At 30.2% G+C, this 22,152-nt stretch overlaps 1 protein-coding gene across 2 annotated transcripts; it reads left to right on the forward strand.

Moving 5' to 3' along the window:
- The first annotated feature begins 1,694 nt into the window (after positions 1-1,694).
- On the forward strand, positions 1,695-21,970 carry LOC127288055 (E3 SUMO-protein ligase PIAS1). 2 transcript variants are annotated; one of them, XM_051315274.1, is made up of 9 exons: positions 1,695-2,014; positions 8,696-8,862; positions 15,289-15,381; positions 15,830-15,986; positions 19,367-19,663; positions 19,783-19,884; positions 20,128-20,368; positions 20,496-20,906; positions 21,204-21,970. In XM_051315274.1, exons 1-9 carry the CDS (start codon positions 1,991-1,993, stop codon positions 21,422-21,424), a joined length of 1,713 nt encoding a protein of 570 aa, XP_051171231.1. In that variant the 5' UTR covers positions 1,695-1,990; the 3' UTR covers positions 21,425-21,970. The 2 variants fall into 2 exon arrangements, with proteins under 2 accessions (XP_051171231.1, XP_051171232.1); XM_051315275.1 differs by lacking the exon at positions 8,696-8,862 and having other exon boundaries at positions 1,696-2,014.
- The last annotated feature ends 182 nt before the right edge of the window (positions 21,971-22,152 follow it).

Below are 22,152 nucleotides of genomic sequence, written 5' to 3' on the forward strand. Positions count from 1 at the left end.
CACGTTTTAAATCAATATCCTAGACTGGCTTCAGCCAGAGCTAGGTTTCGTGAATTTCTTGCCAGGATATTTCCCAGTAGAGATCCCACTGACGTCTCGCTTGAAGAGCTGGTTTTCTCTCCGGATAACGAGTTTGTGAGAGAGATTGGAGCATTTTTATGTCAGGGTGGTCAACCAGTCTGACTCTCTAATGTGACTTTCAGACGACACAACAATTGTACAGTTCTTTTTTTTTATTTGTTTTTGACCTATTGCCAGTAATGACAGATTCGACTTTGCTCGTAATTTTTGTTTAATTTTGATTTTTTTGACCTTCTTGTACGGACATCTCTCCTCGCACCTGCCCTTTTTTCCCTATCACATGCGACTTTACGAGAAAAGAGGGACCCCACCGCCTTTGAGCACTTGGCAGAGACAGAGAGAGATGTCACGACTATGGTGAAAATATACCCTAAAGCATAGTGGTTCTAATGCACTCACAATCTTGTCTGACTGGATTATATAATTGGATTATATAATTCTTCTCCTTATTACAGTTCTGACATTCGGCTTAGCCAAAAGTCATTTAAAAGGAAAGGAAAGAAGGTACACATTCACGTCCACGTTCGACGCGCTTATTGTAGAACCAACTTATGGCCTTTTCCAGAATGGAGCTAAACGCAACACAGACGCGACACATCCCCATTTGCTTAGCATTGCGATGTGTCGTCGCGTCTGCGTTGCGTTTGGCTCAATTCTGGAGAAGGCTGGTTCCACAATGAGCTCGACGCAAGGTAAACGCAGCGTTGACGCGACGCATCCCCATTTGATTAGCATTGGGATGCGTCGCGTCAACGCTACGTTTACCTTGCTTCGAGCACATTGTACAACCAGCCTAAGCTGAGTCTACATTTGGCATGTTAAGGCCTAAGCAGAATAGATTCTTGAACGGGAACGCAATCGTAAACGGAAACGTAAGAATGTGTAAGAGAAGGATAGCAAATATCTTTATTCTTCTCTCACCCATTCTTACGTTTCCGTTCACGATTGCGTTCCCGTTCAAGAATCTATTCTGCTTAGGTCTTTAGTATGCGACGTGCTCAATGTAGCCTCAGCTTTAACTGGATACGTTTCGTTCACGATCATGTTTTTGATCTATTGTGGACCCAACCTTATGTTGGGTTTACAATGTCACGACCTGTTTGTAAGTGCTGACACGTATTTTAACTAGACCATGAGCGTAAAGGTGCTTTTAAGGAAATTGAAATTATGGACAATTTTACGGGTTGTGCGCGGGTTTGACATAATAAAGCAAGTCAAAAACTTAAGCAAGTTGTTGTGGAATCTCCTTTCTACCTCCGGCATATTCATTTGATTGGCTGTACTAAAGATTCCATTTTTACAGTTCTAATCTTTAGAAAACAGAAAAATGGAATATATTGTATATTCAATTAAATTTAGCGATACGACCGTAAAAATCCAAATTGTTTGTTGTCAGCGCAAACAAAATTCACTGTTAAAAAGATACGTGCTCATGGTTTCGACAGTGCATTTTGTTTATCTCGAAGAAAAAAGTTTTTTGTAAAAGTAGCTTAACAGTGACACGTCGACACAAACAGATGAAAAAAGTTATTGTAGAAGCAGCTTTATGCCACCATGTGATTTCACCTTAACGTCTCTAAACCGTATGAATTTATCTTTAAGCCTACTGCAATAAACTGTAGCTAGCAGCCATCTTCCTAAATTCATTTCTTTTGGAGGAAACACTGAGTTGTTTAAATTTTATAGTTTTTCTTTACTTTTGTAGTGCTGTAGTAACTATTGTTTTAATTAATAATTATATAGTTTGGAATAAAGTATATTTTGCACGAGTGTCATCATTTGAACTCGCCATTCAGTTTACAAATATCGACTATAGTTTTAGCGGTTTATTAAAAATTCTAACAATAAATATTTTGTGCAAGAACATTTATAATCCATCAAAACGGCGCCTCTAAGAAAGTCTAAGAAGATGCAAGAAACGGAGGAATTAGAGGTAGGTAAAATTCAAAGTACCTTGTATTTTATATTGAATTATTCACAAACAAAACATGTAAGTATATATTCATATAAAATTAAAGATTTTGTGTTTTATTTAATAATAGGAAGTGTTTGAGGTTACTCATAAAGCCTCTTTTTATAAACTATTATATGTTTAAGAAATAACTTTTAAAAAGTAAGAAATAGTAGAGTATATTTTAATGTAATGCAATATTTATGTGTCGTTATCTGAACATATAAACGGTCAAAATAATTCGTTCAGCTTTGGAATTAATAGCGAATTTATTATGCAAACTAATTATTTTGTAACAATGTAGTTTCATGTCACATTTTTAAATTCGGGATGCAAGTAAAAGTAATTCTACTAACTGGTTTTTTTTAATAAAGAAGAAAAAAATTTAGTTTAATTTCTAAAATACCGGTTTAATGAATACACGGCTTCGGATGAAAAAGTGGGGGTGGGGAGGTGTTAAGGGAAAGACTGAAGGGAATATATATATATTATATTTTTTTTTTACATAAACTCTTTAGGAGTTATTTTTCTTTCCTACAAGTTTTTTTTTTAAAAACAATCAGTTTTAAATTAATTTGAATAGCAACGGGATTAAATTTTGGATTACATTATTATTTTGGATTAAATGGCCTAATTAGGCCCACTTATGTCTTTTTCTGAATTTTTCTAAGTAACTAAATTTTTAGTTTTAATTTTTCTTAGGAGCAACGTTTGCTACTGGAAGAAATTGTACGCATTTTATTTTTTGATGAATGTAAAGCAATTTTTAAATTTAAGTTCTATTAAATGACAATTTTGATAAATTAAAATTCGGTTAAGGAAGATGGCGAATGTAACATAACCTCAAATTGAATCTGTTGGTTCAGAAACAGTATAAGTCCATTGTTTTCGAAAATCACTTTTTTATTGAAAAATTTTTTTAAATTAAGCCCCACAATCTGGTAAAATATTATAGAGCTTACTAAATTTATAACCCTCTAATTGGTATAATGATGTTTATAAAAAAAAAATATAAAAATTGATCAGATTCGCTAAGTTAGGGAGATTTTTGTGATCGATGATTATGAATATGGCATCATATTTCAGAAATTCAAAATGTCGGATACAATATGATTGAAGAATTTTGAGTAATTGATAGAATTCGCTCAAAATTCATTATTTAGGGGTTTTTGGAGTTGCTAATTACTAATTTGGTATTAAATTCGCTCCGGAAACCCCGCACTTACAAGTTTCAAGGAATCTAATCATATTTTTAAAAAATTCCTCCATATTGGATCCGCCATCTTGAATTTTGAAAATTTAATACCTTATTTATAATCAACGACTCCAAAGCCCCCCAAAGTAACAAGTTTCGAACGAATCTGATAAATTTTTTGGGTTTCACATTTTATTTTTTAGAAAAACAACATAAGTCCAAAAATTTATTAATATTTTTTATAACTTATATTGATAAAAAATCTTTTCATTTTATATAGTTAAAAATGGTGGTTTAATCAAGGTTAAAACTATCACTAAATTAGTTTCAACACGGAGAAAAATGGAAAAACAAATAAAGTAACTTTTACTTCTTTAAAAGTAAAACCTGAACTGTCCTCAGTTTCTGCGCATTTCTGGCAATTTTTACTTCAAAAATAGTAAAATTTACTCCTGAAATAGTAAATTTTACTATTTCTGGAGTAAAAATTGACAGAAATTCGATGAAACTGCGGACAGTTCCGGTTTTACTTTTACAGTTTAAAGTAGTAAAAGTTACTTTATTCATTTTTCCATTTTTTCTCCGTGAAGTAATTTTAGAAAATACAGATATATCAGGGTGTCTAACAGTCAGGGAAACACTCCAGGTCAGGGAAAAGTCATGGAATGGATTTTTCGTATGGAAAAGTCCTGAAATTTCAATAAATTTCTGGAATTTAAAAAAAAATTTTTTAAATAGAGCAAAAACGGCACCAATTTGATTTCTGCTCTAGTTTTTAATAAATAAAGACCAGATATTAAAATGGCGCCATTTTTGCTCAATTTTATAGTAAAATTAGAGCAGAAATTAAAATGGCGCCAAATTACAATGGTGTACTTTTAATTTCTGCTCTAATTTTTATAAAATTAGAATAAAAACGGCGCCATTTTAATTTTTGCTCTACTTTTTTGTAGAAATAGAGCAAAAATTTTACTTGTATGCAAAACTGTGAAATTTGAGATAGTACGGTATACAGTGTTACTTGAAGCACGATATTAACCTTCACTGTGAGATAGTACAGTATCACACTCAGGTATATCTTTTAAAGAGAATGTGTAATTTCAATTTTTTTTTTTAATTTAATAAAACATTTTTTCTATCCGCAAATAGTTAACATTTTTTAACGTTCGTTGACTCATTTGTAAGATGCTTCTTCAAATTATTTAAATAAAATTATGTATACGTTCTCCCTTAAAATTTGCGTGTCGTGCGAGGTAAATTCTGAGGAATATCTACTACTATAATGTTGAAGTGTGAGTTTTAAATTTTTTGAATTTATCCGACTGGTCGGAGTGTTCACTTATAGGCAAGTGAAAATAGACCATAAATTATTTCCACGGGCTTAAATATACTTTTTATGAGATAATCAGGTTCAAAAGTTCGACTCGTGTTATTAATTTACTATATTTAACTTAACTCCTAAATATGTTTGTCTCGCGAATTGGATTAGTCAGTCTCACATAATTTGAGTCGTTAAATTTAAATCAAAGGTAGTTGAAAGAATTTGCGAATTCAGTATGTATAAAAAAAACACATTTTTTGTATGACAGACTGTTTATATCATACTTGTTAAATTAATAGGATATGTTCAATTTTTTTATTGGAAATTTAATTAAGATTATGTATACCTACTTAATGATAAATGTTTTTTTAAATTAAGAAAATTTTTCTGACATTGAGAGAAAATTTTTTTGGGACCGATATGCAGAAATTTTATAAATTCAAGCGGTAAATATAGGAAAATTTTATTCCAAGTCTACATTAAAAATTATTTGATTCTAATTTTTGTTTGTAATTTCTGTTGATGGATTTTTATTTTTGAAAGTTGCTCAGTTATTTTAAGTTAATCTAAATGACTAAACCGAATTTAGGCAAAACAATAAATTATTTCTTTGATATATACATTAGACTATTTACGCAAGGTTTCCTTAATGTATAAATTTAACGTAATATGTCCTTCCTTTAAGCGGTCAATTTAGATCCTTTTTGCTTTTTTTTATATGACAAAAGGTTTAGCTGATCACAGAAAATTATAAGGTATTAAAATAAGCGTTGCAGCTTATTTTAATGCCTTTTAATTTTCTGTGATATCAAGGTGTGAAGATATTTAGTTATTAATATAATTGCAATTTTCATCACCCCTCAAGACCTTCACAAGTAGCACCGAAAATTATGCCTCTCTTACTGAAACCCATACCGACAGGTGGATCAAAGTGATGTGACATTTCCCCTTTATTATATTAATCGCATAAAAAGAACATTTCTTATCCCTTCTAAAATATATTTCCCTGTCCAGGAACTACCACCGCTTCAGGTATATAATTGGGATAACATTGAATTTTAGTAAGATTAAAAATGAACTATTATAGTTAATCGCTTGGCATTAATCTCCTATTTAGCTCACAGTTTTTCTGAGGATCTCAAATTGAGACCATAAAGTGTATCAAATTGTTGATAATGCAACGTTTTGATGCTGTTTATGGTCTCAATTTGAGAGCCTTAGAAAACTGCAGTTAATTCGGATTCAACATAGTTTCTTACGGGTTAAACTGATATTTATCAGCAAACAGGGTCAACACGGTCTCTACCTGGTTAGCATGAATCTATACACTTTTGTTGTCAGTCCGGCTTGAACATGATGAACTAACATCCAAAATACTTTAACTTGTAAGAAAAATATGTTGCATCTGATTTGAAGTCTAACGTAAAGTTTCATGCAAATCGTTATTTATGAAAAAAGTGACGGTTGTAAATAGCATAGTAGAAACCATCAGACTGACCTGGTTCAAAATCAACTTAAAATTACTTTCTTATCGTATTGGTCAAGCAAAACCACAATAAAGTCGAATTAGCATAATGATCCTTATGATACTATACTGATTTTAATCAAAAGTGGGTGCAAAATTGTTTTGAATTTATCAGGTAGGATGTACTGTACTCTATAGTACTACTACTGTACTGTAATCTACATCCGAAAATACATATTTGTACCAAATTTTAACCCTCTAACAATAAATTAATTTGTGTGAGCGGGAAGAATACACGATTTTGTCGCCAAAGTGATTTTACTATGTGCCTGAAGTTCTAAACGTTTAAATGAACGAAAGAATTTTCATTTAATTGTGTATAGATTATTGCCGAAAAACAAGATTAGAAGGATGGATTAGTTTGCACTCGGGTACTTTATAGTATTTTTATAAATATAGAAAATGACGGCATTAAAGTAATCTATTTAAATGGGTTGAAGACATTTTACTTTTTCCTTGTCTCTTATTTCTCAAGTACATATTTAAATTATTCGATTGATCTCTCAGTTTTTAATATTAATCATCAGAACTGAGTTTTAAAATTATAGTTTAAAATTTTCTTTATTTTTTTTTCCTATTTTTTAATTACTTTACATATATTTTAACCTCAAATATCAAAACCACAATGATTTTGTTAAAAAATTTTTTTAATGTTTCACATTTTCACACGAAGCAATGTAACTTATGTTTCAGTTACACTTTCGTATTTTTACACCTATATATTTCCAGTTTTATTCTAAAATATTTTTAAATTTTAAGTTGCAATGTAATAAATTTATACTTCGGAATTTCAAAGTGTTCAGTAACATTATTTAAAAATAATTGATTACTGCTTTAGTTACGTCTAGTTAGAAAATTTATACGTTTTTAAATATTAATTTTGATGGAAATTTAAGAATATTTCTAACAGTGTAAGTAGTCATATTTTTTTAATTTGAAAAGTTACTTTTTATTTGTCGAGTGCCAATTTATTTTCACGTATGTTGTAGTAGACCACAATATTTTTGAGAAATTCACATTTAAAAGTAATTTATATATTTGAATAAAATTATGTTTTCTCAAATTGAGAAGCACTTTATTGTTTGTTTTCTTCATTGGAATGTATTATGATTTATAATAATAAATGGGTATATCTTTAGAACTTTTAAACTTTCAGATATTAAAAAACTTAATTTTTTAACGTAACGGTATACATTTACCACACGCAGATAGGTTTAAAATTTAAAGTCAAAATAATATTTAAAACAAGTTTAATAATTTAACAAGACTTTATGTTGACAATTAATTAACTTTTATTATTTTAAACGAACATAAGACGCATATTTTTTTATAAAGGGGGGATCATAAATATTTGTTAAAAATATCAATGCTTACAAATTACATTTCACTAGTTACAAATCACATTTGGTTAAACTTTTTCAAAATGTTAATATATATAGTAAAAAAACATAAAAGTAAAGTAAAGAAAGTAAAACAACACATAAAATTCTGATCGCCATGCTAATTCAATTAGACATTTTTAAAGATTCTGTTTTAAATTTTCTTCATTTAGCACAATCCGAAAAAATATAAGATATCGTCAAAAAAAATGTAAGAAAAGTTGACTTGTACCATATTTGATCCGCCATTCAACATTTTTGAAAATTTACTTCAGATGTTTAATCAAAGTCCTCGAAAACCTGAAGAAATACAAATGTTATAGAAATCCGTCAATTTATTGATTTATTTTCTTCGTAAAGCATAATATGTGTGACAATATAGATTTTCATGTTCTTCATTATGTATATATACTTTCCATGGAAAGTGTAGAAGTTAAAGATTTCCCTGTATCCTTTTAATAATATAACAGTAGAGATTTCAATGTTATATTAATATTTAGAAGATAAATTAAACATGTGCGATAACATAAAGTTTAAAAGTTCTAGAGACATGTCCATATAATATTGCAATACTTTTTTGACAAATTATTTTAACAATTTTTGCAAATTTTAACCATTCGATAACAGGTCATATTCCGGAATTTTTAAAATTTTAATGACGTATACAAATTAATTTATTTTAGATTTTATTAGTAAACCTGGCGGATCACAAACTATGAATGTGCAATCAATTTGTTGCACATTTATAGTGAGTGGAAATAATGTGGAAAACAAATGAAAATTACTGTTGAATTGAATAAATGAACTACTAAATTATTGATTTTTGCATTTTTTGTATTAAATTAAGTTGCAATTATTAAATTGTTAAATTATTGATAATCAAAGTAACTTAATTTAACACAAAAAATGCAAAAATCAATTATTGATTAGTTCATTTATTTAATTCAACAACAACTTTCATCAATTTCCATTCATTTACCACATTATTTTCACTCATTATGAATGTTCAACGAATGTGCGACGAATTTGTCACACATTATAGTTTGCGATCCGTCAGGAAAGATTAATTGAATATTTTTTCTCTTTCTTTTTTAAAATCCTTTGACTTTAATTTCTATACATAGTGTGTTTTTTATTAATATAATATTAATAATAAATTTTATTTTTTTTATAATTTGAAAGTTCGGAGAATGTCATCCTAAAGAGATTAACGGAGATTGTTCTTTGGATAATTTTGTTGTAGAATATGGTGTTAAGTTTTCGAGTATCTGAACTGCAGATGCTATTGGGATTCGCCGGGCGAAACAAATCAGGCCGCAAAAATGAATTACAAACACGTGCCTTGGAACTTTTGAGACTAAGATCACATCCAGTTCAACTAAAAATACGAGAACTTTATAAAACCATACAGTAAGAGCAAAACTTCTTTGATTTTTCATTATTACTGGGTGGCTAACTAGAGACGCAATACACAATGCGGATTCGATATTTTTATTTTTTCAATTGAGAGTCGGAATGGAAGAATTTACAACATACAATCTTTCTGAGCCTTTCACACTAATTGTTCGCTCACTGAATTAAGGTTCTGCACGGAAAGAGAAAAATTTAATATTCTCATTAAAAATTTGAATGAAATGGCCTTTTTCTAATATTCTTTTGATTTCATAAAGTTTATTCCACAATTTTAAAGTAATTTAAGGTAAATTTCTTACTAGATCTTAGGAATAATATAGTCAGTATTTGCTATTACATAGTTAAATACATAGATTTAGAATTATTAAGATTATTTTTAAATTTTATAAAATTGCATACAAAATCTGAAGTTGTTTAATACTTAAAAGGAAATTGCATGTAGAAAGCTTTCGAATGTGATTTTTAAATAGTATGTTTAGTAACAAGGGACCAAAGACAGTTATTAAACATTTATTTATACGTTGATGTTTGTGGCACGAATGGTGGTCGATTGCTACACGGAAATAATTTGTTCAAAAAATGTTTCTAAATTAATTCAACAGATAAGGATATAGAAAAAAGTTAGTGAGACTTACAGAAATATTAAAAAATCATTAAAAAAAATTCAAGTATTTTTATAACGAGATTGAAAGACTTGTTAAAGCTATGCTCAAAAGATCTCAGTCACTGAATTCCGAAAAATCACCGAACTGTTTTAAAAAACGTAGTACACTGACTTAGCGCTAAAAAGCGATTAGTTGCGTCAAATAAGTTTTTAACCTATAATACCGTAATTTGCCTTTGCAGCTAAAAGGCGCCTCAAAATATTGAGTTCGAGTACCCATACGTTAAAAATTCATTCCAACATGGCTTCAAGAATTTTTGTGTCAAATTTAGAAAATTGTTTTAAATTCCTCTGCAATTCTTTTAGCAATACAGTTTAGAATTATTTACACAAATACTAATAAAACTCTAATTATTCTCATATCCTCAGCTTTTGAATAAATTTAAAATATTTCTTGAACAAAATTTTTCCGTGTACAAACATCAACGCAAATAAATTAAGCTGACTTTTGCCGTATCGCTTACGAGTCCAAAGGTATAAAAATGTCAATTTCAGAATATTTGAAGACAGTGTTAGCTATTCATATTTTCAACCGAACGAAGATAAGGTCATTTCCCCTCAAGATGAAAAACTTCTTCCTCGTGAAAACAATGTCATTTTCGATCGGTCGAAGAAATGAATATCTTTAGACTTTACCTTCAGATGTTTAAAAATGCCATTTTTGTGCCAGTGGGATGAAAAAAAGTTTTATTGTCTTAAAAGATGAAAAATCATTTTCAGTTGTCGGAATCAGAAAATTTCTAGTTTTATCTAGTATTTGAATTATAGAAAAATATAAGTTTTATCGTGACAAATAAATTACTTTAATATTTATTTATCTGCAACTTCAAATTTGAAGAAGGTCCCAAAAAAATTTTGCAAACTTCGAATTATTATCAAATTTTAGATAGTAATAAATTTTCAAGTGCAATTTTTATTTTAAAAAATAATGTTTTTATAATAATTCTATCATTTTTAGGTTTGCAGACTTAAGTATAATTTATTCTTTTGGTAAGTTTAAATGTCTAATATTAAACAGTTTGTCATTCGATTTGAATATATTATTTATTTATTATTTTAAATGTGAAAAAGAAAGTTTTTTTTTTTTGGTAAATAATTCGTATCATGCGTTCGCAGTTAGGTTAGGTTTCTAAGTTTTAATCATAAGGAATTAAAACAGATTAAAATGTTTGGAACCTCTTCTTACCGGGTACCCCCACAGCACCAAAACTTTCCTAAAGATTTATTTGAAATGCTCGAAATATTTAATTGCAATGTTTAGTAAAAATTGTGTAAAGATTTAAATGTTAAATTTATTATTATTATTATTTATTTAAATGTTTAATTATAATTATAATTAGGCGAAAATTTCATTAAAATTTTCAGGAAAGTTTCACGCTAAACATTTATTCAAGTGGGACATTTAAATCTTTACACAATTTTTACTAAACATTGCAATTAAATATTCCGAACATTTCAAATAAATCTTTAGGAAATCTTTAGGAAAGTTTGGGTTCTGTGGGGGTATCCATAAATAAGTATATGATCTTTGAATTATTTTCTCGATCTGGAAATATTTTTACATCTGGTTCGGGTAAGGATGATCAGCTATCAGGATTTATGGTTGTGAAGAAATCTATTTTATGCATGTCAGTTGCTTTCAAGTATTCGACAGAGAATATTTAATAGGGAATATTTCCGAACGTAGGAGAATTACGAATAATGATTGATTTAAATATATATCATTTAAATCGCACTCGTGCCAGTATCGAAGACTATACGTACGAAAAACAATGTACCCAGCTAGCTCAATACAGAAAATTCTGTAAAAAAGCCCAGAAATTTCAGCTTTGTACAAAAAGGCTGTACAATATGTAAAAATAATTGTTGTGTTTATATATAAAAAAGGTAGTTAGACAATAATTGGAAATGAAATAATAAATTTGATTGTGGTCATTTGAGTTTTTAGAAGCTCTCTTAGCCTAAGAATTTTTCAGTATAGACAAACGACACAGATCTTAATACCTTTCCTTGGTCGAGCGCGTTTAGGCGCCTGCTCCCATCAGTTGAAGGCTCTATTCTCACAGAAACTGTAAACACCATGGTTAGAGTATAAGTCCCAGCCAACGGGGTCCTCTTGATATGAAGATGTATGAATACCAAGGAAACAGTTTTTATATTTAATTTATTTTTTTTACACCATGTAATCTTACCGATGATATAGCTCGGTTGGTGAAATTCTGGGGCTTGCGATCATCGAGTAGGGTGTCTAACGGTCAGGAAATTTCAGAAAATTTCATTCAAAGTCAGCGAAATTTCTGTAAATTTCTATAAAAATTAAAATTTTTTGTGTGTTTAAAAATTTTTTAATCTAAAAAAACTTGAATTGTTTTTATTACCATTTGTCAAAGCAGAAATAAGGTTATTAAAAAGTGAGAGAAAAATTAAAAAATGTTAGGGAGGAGTTAGAGAAAAGTCAGGGAATTTTTTTCTCAATCCATGTTAGACACCCTGTCGAGGTTAAGTTCTCTTGAGTACGGTTACACTGAAAAAAATTCCTAGGCGATTTAGCTATGCTCTTAGTCACGAGAGGAACCCACTAAAAATCAGAGTCACATTAACTAGGATTTCTAGTTATTATGACAAGGAATTGGTTGGGATTTTTTTTCAGTGTAGTACTTGGATAGGTGATCATGCCATAGTGTTTTTACTACAATCGAAATATATCAAGCGGAAGGTTTGACGTCGAGGTTTAATGATGTGTACTGTCGATTATTGTCCAGTACACTACATTAGAACTGGACTATTGATAAACCAGTTGTAGTCAGAAAAGGTTTCCCTTTCCTATGTTAAGAAAACCCATGTTCGGGTGGTCTAGGCAAATGTCAGTTCTCCTAATTCAAGTCGGTCTGTAGCCCGCAGTAGTTAATAAGATTAGTCATTAAGAATTTCTACGGCGAAACACTTGTAAAGCTGGTTAATAGTCAAAAGACGAGTGTATAAATAAAAATAAAATAAAAGAAATACACCATGTAATTGCATATTAATATATTATATGACTTTATTATTTTAATTATAATTGAATTAAAATATATAGCATCAAGGTGTGCCTGAACTTGATTTAAATCAAAAGTCTTTACAAATAAAAATTTCTTCTTAATTTTCAATTAGTAGTGTTCCCTAATCAATAAAATCCAAAAACTAAAATAATCCGCAGCGGGCTTTTCGAGAAAAGTGACTTTGAATATTTTCACATTCGAAAAGTATACTTAGCTGATATTTTTATTCTTTTACTGTGCAAAAACTTAGCTGAAGATAACACTGTTTATACCTTAGTTAGTGCACACGCAGTTACAAAAACTGTTCCCACTTGTTTGCATCATCCGATTTGTTGGACCGTGTTACCATACGGATTTTTGCTTACTCTTACTCTACGTTTCTAATTCTACTTTCTCTATAGAAATCTGATTACTATCTAACTGAAGTAAAAACAAACCAACATATCTACATTTACCAATTTTCTTGGTAAATATACGGATTTTTTTAATTGAATCAATTATTCTTCACTTCACTTTCTGCATGCATCAGTTGTTTGGTGGATTAGAAGCCAGTTGAAAACGGTGAAATTGAAAGTAGAACAACTACAGTCAATGGTGTTTAGAGGGATTACTGGCGCAATGAGAACCACGTCAACTTTTGCGTTGTGTTTCTTGCTGGCAGAAGAACCTCTACACATCTTAACGGTCAAGAAGGCTGCTCTTACTATGAGTAGACTTCAAGCACAAGGAAAATGGAGAGCTAGGGGAAAACACACAAAACTCCCAGCCTCTATACTGAAGATTCCAGAAATTAGTATGGGACAAGATAGAATTGTTAAAAGAGTGAAATTCAAAGCTCGCTTTAAGTCCATTATTCCTTTGAGAAAGGATTGGGAAAAAGGCTGTTCACTTGGAGGTGAAGTATGGTAAACAGATGGATCCAAGATGGAAAGAGGTACAGGTTCAGGTGTGTACTGTAAGTCTAGTACCACTAAAATGACATTATCTTTAGGCAATTACACCACGGTCTGTCAGGCGGAGGTCTGCGCTGTAATGACTTGCGCAATGTTTTGTCTTGGAAAAGGGAAATCAGGCAAAAGAATTAATATTTGTGTCGATAGTTAGGCGGCTTTAAACGCCTTGAATAATCCGATTATAGAATCAAAACTAGTTTGGAAATGCCAGAAGGACACTCGGGAATCAGAGGAAATGAGGAAGCGGATATCTGAGCCCGTAGAGGGTCTGAGATGACTATGGTAGACAGGCCAAGTTTCTGTTGGGATTAAAAGTCAACAGGAGCTTCTGAAACTCAACAAGATCAGAGTTACAGCAATGGTTACGTTGCTCACAGGACATGGCCTCCTGAACTATCATCAGCACAAAATAGGTAGAAGCGTCTCACTTTTGGAATAGGAGAGGACTCTAGGGAGAGACATTGGGTTCGAGCTTGCCTGGGTTAGGTGCAATGGGTCTTACGACTTAAGTGCCAACACTCATACTAGGGGACTTCGGTAGTAGCTCGTTTTTAGATTAGAATGACCAACTTGCCCGGTAAATCTGCAAATTTACTGGACTTCGTACTTTTACCTTAACATATACATTTCAAATGTGAAAATATTCAAAGTCACTTTTCTTGAAAAGCCCTCCGCGGATTATTTTAGTTTTTGGATTAAAAATACTTTTGATTTTTGATTTAAATCCAGTTTAGGTGTACAATGGCATGTCATTTATTCGTATATTATTAACCCTAGAAGTAGTAACTGGGGTGGCTAGACACATCAAACACAATTCAAATTTTGTTTCTGACTCAAATACTGGTATTTTTTGTCCGGGATCCTAACCATAATTGAATGTATACATCTGACAGATTTTGGCCAGTTAGAACGATAGATATCTGTGATTGGTGCGTTAATTTACCTTCATTTTCATGGCATATTTTTAACAAATTTTATATTTTCAAGTAATGCAAAAGTCAATATTTTATTCTTAAAGTATGTCTATTCATATGATAAAATCCGCTGAATCCACAAAATATTTGAACTTATCCCGCTAATGGGTGATGATTTGTTTCGCTCCGCGACGCCTGTGATTTACACGCAGGAATCGATGATGCTCTGACTGCGTTAAATTCGCATCTAGTGCCTATCGAATTATTCGTTACAATACAATCGATCAAAATTATTAGCTAACCTATGACTAATCATTAAAATGGTTAAATTAAAATTTTTTTTAATAAATATGTTTACAACATTTAAAAAAGCAAGAAAACCCCTCTCAAATTATATACGTTACAATTTTTAATAATAAGCATTCTTCAATGTTTTTTTGTATGATCCGAAAAATACATTTAAAAAAATATTTAAATTGCACTCCAGCGATTTAAGTATTACAAAATTTTATTGTTTTTTATTTATTATTTTACATTTTAACACTTTTATAATTTCTTCCGCAATGATTCAAAGTATATTTGTTTCTATTTTATACTTAAATATATATGTATTTATATTTTAAAATATAAGTTATTGGTGTTATAATTTCAGACAGTATTCATATTTTAAAAAGGCCATTTCATTCAAATTCTTAATAATGATTATTAACATTTTTTTAAGATTTTTATTTTTGTGTACATAAACCTTATCCTTTAAATTTTTGAATCCAGATTTAAAAATTTGTCTTCTTTTTAAATTTAAGTATTTTATAAATTTCTATTGAATATTAAATGTTGATAACATTTTTTTGTAGAGCTGATCAAATAAATCAAACATATAATCCAAGTGGTGGATCAACAGAAAATTCAGTCGATCAAACCATGCATTCCCGTAATTATTATACTAGGTAAGTAAAATTGAAAATAATTTTCCTCTAATGGTATCATTAAGATGTCATCTTAATTTGAAAGATTTTTTTTCTCTACTAAAAATTATCCCTCTTAATGAAAAAATATACATTTAAATTAAAAGGAAAAGGTGCTCTGAAAATTAGTAACATTAGAGCAGAAGCTTTGATTATTTTTCAAATTCTAATTTCATAATTTCCATTAAATCGAAATTTTTTCTATCGAATTACATTGTTTGTTTATAACATTGTCATCAATATTAAAATATTAATTATTAAGATTATTATTTTACCTCACATTAATTTTATTAACCTAACCTCTATGTCGTAATAATTACCTTAAAAATATTCTTGTAGTTTAACGGCTAATTGGCATTTTTTCTTGTTCAATTTCTAATTTGATTATAATTTTCTTTATTGCTTTATGTTTATGTTTTATGTATTTTAGACAAGGCCATGCCCAGGCTATGGGTCAACAACAGGCCTCTGTGAATTCAGGAAAAGAGTTACCTCCTGCACATCAAGCATCTCTACCACAGTCTCAAGTCGTATCGAGGTCTAATCCTGTATATCAACCAACTGGTTACACAAGTGTCACACCTCAGGTAAAATTATTAAACCATATAACATTCATTCCCTTCCGATTGTAGTTCGTGCACATCAACTAAATTTCAAACATGACTTCGATTGGAAGAATACCATTATACTTGATCGTGGAACAAATTATAAAAAACGCTCCAGTTCCGAAATGATTCATTAAAGTATGAATCATTTCGGAACTGGAGCGTTTTTTATAATAAGAAGAAGGATAGTTGTTTTCTTAATAAAGCGTATTTCTCTCTTATTAGAAGACTGAATTCATAACAGAATCGTGAAGGTATCCTTCTTTGTATACTATTTACCTATGAGTTCATTCACTCCTCTTTTTAATACGGTGGTATTCCTCCAAAACAAATTTTAATCAGTTTTGACTTGATGCTCGCATCGAAATGATCCATTTGCATTAAGCTCGCAAGCACCAGAACAGCGAATGGTAGACACAATTCTACACTTTTCAGTAAAAAATAAAACATACCAGAACCGCGGACTAGGAAATACAAGGTTCTCATTGCGAGGAAATCTGTATTTTATGGTAAAGAAATGCCTTTTTCCGATTCAGTTAAATATCTAGGAGTAATTCTGGACAAGAAGCTGATCTGGAGAAAGAACTTAGAGTATCAATATATGTAGTAGGTTTAGCACTACTTTTTGGGTTTGCAGGATGACAATTGGATCATCTTGGGGTCAAAAATGCCTTGACTAATGGGTCAATCCATTATATTTCGACTGAAGTCGTCGCTGACTAATTTTTAAAAATTATAATACTTTGCAGGAATGATTTTGAAGTTATCAAGATCACGAAATGAAAAGAATTTTATTAAAATTTTAATTATTTATTGCAAAATATGAATTTAAAGTTTATGAGGTGCTGAAAACTGTCAATTTTTTAGCCATTAGAAAATATGCAAAAATACGTAGAATTCACCATAAAAATAAAAATTTTTTTTGTAATTTACTAAGAATGAATAAATTTATCATTATCAATTGATGTAATTATTTAAATATGTGAAATAATATATAAAATATGATTTTCAAGTTCGCCTGTCAAATAACCTAAATTTGCAAATTTCATCTATTAAATGTGAGAAAGAGAAGTCATTAAATTGAAAAAAACCTTACCAAATATAAAGTACCTGTGACTAACTTTTAGTTTTTCTTAGCACTTTTTTCCTTTTTTCTTCATAAATGTGAAATAAAAAGCAATAAAAATTGGCACTTTGCTTATTTTCACTATTTTCAAATGTAAATAACTTTCTTGGAGAAAACTGAAAAATTACAAAACTTGGGCAATATCTAATTGATCACTAACTACACACACTGGAAAAAAATTCCCTTTGGTCCCGAAGATACTTTTTGAGATAATTAAGTTTAAACTTTTCACAATTTTTATCAGGTTAATACATGTAGTTTTTTAAGGTGAAGTTAGGTTTTATTAGTTAAACATTTTGAGCTAACTTCAATTTTATAAAAATCACATGCATTAACCTGATAAAAATTGTGAAAAATTTAAACATAATTATCTCAAAAAGTATCTTCGGGACCAAAGGGAATTTTTTTCCAGTGTGTGTAGTTAGTGATCAATTAGATATTGCCCAAGTTTTGTAATTTTTCAGTTTTCTCCAAGAAAGTTATTTACATTTGAAAATAGTGAAAATAAGCAAAGTGACAATTTTTATTGCTTTTTATTTCACATTTATGAAGAAAAAAGGAAAAAAGTGCTAAGAAAAACTAAAAGTTAGTCACAGGTACTTTATATTTGGTAAGGTTTTTTTCAATTTAATGACTTCTCTTTCTCACATTTAATAGATGAAATTTGCAAATTTAGGTTATTTGACAGGCGAACTTGAAAATCATATTTTATATATTATTTCACATATTTAAATAATTACATCAATTGATAATGATAAATTTATTCATTCTTAGTAAATTACAAAAAAAATTTTTATTTTTATGGTGAATTCTACGTATTTTTGCATATTTTCTAATGGCTAAAAAATTGACAGTTTTCAGCACCTCATAAACTTTAAATTCATATTTTGCAATAAATAATTAAAATTTTAATAAAATTCTTTTCATTTCGTGATCTTGATAACTTCAAAATCATTCCTGCAAAGTATTATAATTTTTAAAAATTAGTCAGCGACGACTTCAGTCGAAATATAATGGATTGACCCTAATCCGACTAGAGAGTTGGCGGAGACTACTGTAGACAAGGTTCTGTTGGGATTAAAACTCAACAGGGGCTTTGCTAATTCTCTTCTGAAACTCAACAAAAACAGAGTTAGAGTAGTAGTTAGGTTGCTCATAGAACATGGCCTCCTAAACTATTATCAGATAGGTAGAAACGTCTCACCTAGGTGCAGATTGTGTGATGCAGAAGAGGAATCTTCGACTCATATTTTTCGTCACTGTCCAGCTTATGCTGCAGTGACACATCAATGCTGGGGTCATGCCTTTCTAGACCCAGATTGGATTCGGAACCTCTCAGTAGAAGAGTTACTGGATTTTTCGAATAGGACAGAACTCTAGGGAGGAAGAGTGGGTTCGAGCTTGCCAGGGTTAAGTGCAATGGGTCTTGCGCCTTAATTGGCAACAATCGTACTAGCTAGGGGACTTCGGTATAAGCTCGTTTTAGATTAGATTAGAAGCGCGGATTCCAGTTACGAGCTCAATAGCTGGTAAATAAATCCGTAAGAATTTCGGAACGAGCACTTTTTTGTATCCAAAATGATCATAAGGTTATAAACGTACTGAAATGGACTACTTTTGTAGGGCTTTTAATTAAGAAAAAGCAATTAAATAGATGCAGAAACGACGGAAAATTAAATTAGAAATAAAACTGAATGATTATTTATTAAAGAAACGTACATTTAAACAAAAACAATTATTATTACCAATTCTAACCTCTGCATTAAAAACATTGTTTAAACAGTGTACTGTTTGTAATTTTTTTTTCAATTTGGAAAATATGGTTTTCTACCTTACCGACACTGGATATTAATTTAATGCGGGTTTTTCGATTTTTCAATTTCAAAATCAATCCAAAATTATTAAAATATTATTAAACATAATACAGTGCTCATTTTTAATTTTCTTTCCCCCTATGAATTGAATAATTTTAGATTGCTTTTGAAATTGAAAAATCGAAAAGCCCTACAAAAGTCGTCCGTTTCATTGCGTTTACAAGCTTATGATCATTTCGGATACCAAAAAGTTCTCGTATCCGAAATTCTCACGGATTCGTTTACTAGCTATCGAGCTCGTAACCGAAATCCACGGATCTGGTGTCTTTTTTTTCTGAGTTTAGTCTTGAAACAAGTTTCTAGTTTGTGGTTGTTTGTTTCATTTAATATAATTAAAAATTCCATATTTTATTTTTCTACAGCAACGAACGACAGGAGCTGTTTACCCGTATCCTTATCCTCAAAAAGTGTTACCTCTGCAATCATCTATACAACTGCAACAGCCAAATCAATATCCAGTACACCCAGATGTGAAGTTTAGAAAGTTGCCGTTTTTCGATCTTCTCGGAGAATTACTGAAACCTTCTAGTCTCACACCACAAGGAACAATGAGAATGCAGGAAAACACATTTTTATTTCATTTAACTCCACAACAGTCGACTGATATAGCCAGTTCACGTGATTGCCGCCAAGGAAGTAAAATGGATTACACAGTGCAAGTAAGAATTTTTATTTAAAGATCTTTTTTTAGTTTAGTATCTAATTCTCGTGTTTTTTTGAGAGGTTTTTCGAGTTATCCTTTTTAATTGTGGAGATTCGCTAATAACTTTTTTTATAGGTACAGATGCGGTTTTGTTTGCAAGAAACATCGTGTGAACAAGAGGATAATTTTCCACCTAACATAGCCGTAAAAGTGAATGGAAAAATATGCCCTTTACCAGTAAGTTATCTTTACATTATTTGAAATGTTTAATTTTTAATATTTTACATTAACCCATTCGCGCCGGAAAGTACAAAATTTTTACTTGATCTTTGAGGTCATTTTCCAAGATTTAAACGCTATGATAAAAATTTCGCAAAAGACATTCCTTATGTCTGAAGAAGAATTCTATCGAATGGTGCTCAAACTTATTTATCTAAACTAAAAGAGAAGAAGATAGCTTATTACAATAATTTTTTTCAGAATCCAATACCAACCAATAAACCCGGAGTAGAAGCCAAAAGACCTCCAAGACCTGTTAATATTAGTCCTTTAGTAAAATTATCACCTACAGTCGGTAATCAAATTCACGTCACATGGTCTGCGGATTATAGCAGAAGATATGCAATAGCCGTTTATTTGGTAAAGAAATTGTCAAGTTCGGAATTATTAACGAGGCTAAAAAATCGAGGTGTTAGACATTCCGATTATACCAGAGGACTAAGTAAGTGTAATCAAATATTGATAAATATTAAATTACTTTTTCGATTTTTGAGAAGTATGGAATATAAAATAGTCACCTTTTTAATATCAATTTTTTTTATTGTATTAAACAATATTTTCCATTTTAGTAAAGGAAAAATTGAACGAAGATGCAGACAGTGAAATAGCAACCACATCTCTCAGAGTATCTTTAGCATGTCCTTTGGGAAAAATGCGAATGAGTACGCCCTGTCGAGCTTCAACGTGTTCACATTTACAATGCTTCGATGCGTCACTATTTTTACTAATGAATGAACGCAAGCCAACATGGAATTGTCCTGTTTGTGATAAAGCAGCATTATATGATAATCTTGTAATCGATGGCTACTTTCAAGAAGTTCTTAGTTCTAGCAAGCTTTTATCAGAAGTTAATGAAATTCAATTATTGCAAGATGGTTCGTGGGAGAATTTAGTTCCCAAAAAAGAAAAAGAGAAGGATAAAGCTGAAAAAATAGAAATGAGTGTAAAACATAAAGTTAATGTGGATACTGTAGATTTAGGTAAGTTTTTTTAAAATGGATTCACCGTATGTGTTAAATTTTATCTCCGCGCCGATTAAAGGAACAATTTGCGTCTGCGCAGAACATTAGTCAGCCTTCGTAAATCTTCGAACACATGAGTACGAACATTTACGAAGATTGACGAGTGTTCTGCGCAGACGCAAATTGTTCCTTTAACCGGCGCGGAGATAAAATTTACCCCACACGGTGAAAAACCGACTCTATATTTTGCAACACAAGGGAAAAAAGTAAATAATTGTCCCGCGTGCTGAAAACACAATAATTTTCTTTTTGCAGACGAATCAAATCCTTCAACACAAACGCCGAAGGAAAAGAAGCGAGCTGTTGTAATAGACTTAATCTCAGACAGTGACGACGATGAAAGTGATTCTCATTCCCCAGTATCACATAAGAAAGTTGCCCCTTCGTCCTCGCCACAAAAGGTTCAATCTTCTATTCACAATGCAATCAGCAGTACTAGTGATTCTCCAGAACTTATGATTATAGATTTAGAGTAAAGAATCAGTGAATTAACAGATAATTTAAAAAAAAACATAAATATACTTTTTGAAATGTATTTTAAGCTGTATGTAAACTGACATCATTCTTGAAACTTGATTTGTACTAAAAACAATTATTCTTTGAAGTTATTTCCTTTAAAACACATACTTATTTTTTGTTATTAACTGTACGGAGATAAATAAATTGTACATTTAATAATTTATTTTTTTCATATTACACAGTTAAATTTTTTGTATTTAGCTTTTGATTGATTTCTACTGTTTGTGTGGTTTTTGTGTAGGTCGACAGAATATGATAATACCTGCGATTCATATTTATTAAAAGAAAAAGCAAAAAAAGATGATTTTTTTTTTGGTAAAAGAGTGTAATTTTTTATGAAACAATGAGCTTCGAGCTCACATAAGTAGCAGGCACTACTTGTTGTCAGAAAGGGTTAAAGGTGCTCTGTCTATTTCAATTTTGCACAAATTGATTCGAAACTTTGTGAGAAAATTTCTGACATGTACTTTATGTAATGTAATACAAAATTTTTTTAAAATTCATTTCTGTGTTTGCCTCCTTAATTTGAAATATTTATAGAATTTATAACTTCTAATAATATCAAATATCTCAAAAAAAAATCTCTAAAGTATTAATAAATATTTTATGTTAAAAATAATTTTCTAATAGAATAATACGGTATTAACAAAAAGCAAATATTATTATTGCTAAAAAGTAAATAAAT

Source organism: Leptopilina boulardi, unplaced genomic scaffold (assembly GCF_019393585.1).
Source record: "Leptopilina boulardi isolate dan_hultmark-lab unplaced genomic scaffold, ZJU_Lbou_2.1 LbouV2_38, whole genome shotgun sequence".
Lineage (NCBI taxonomy): Eukaryota > Metazoa > Arthropoda > Insecta > Hymenoptera > Figitidae > Leptopilina > Leptopilina boulardi.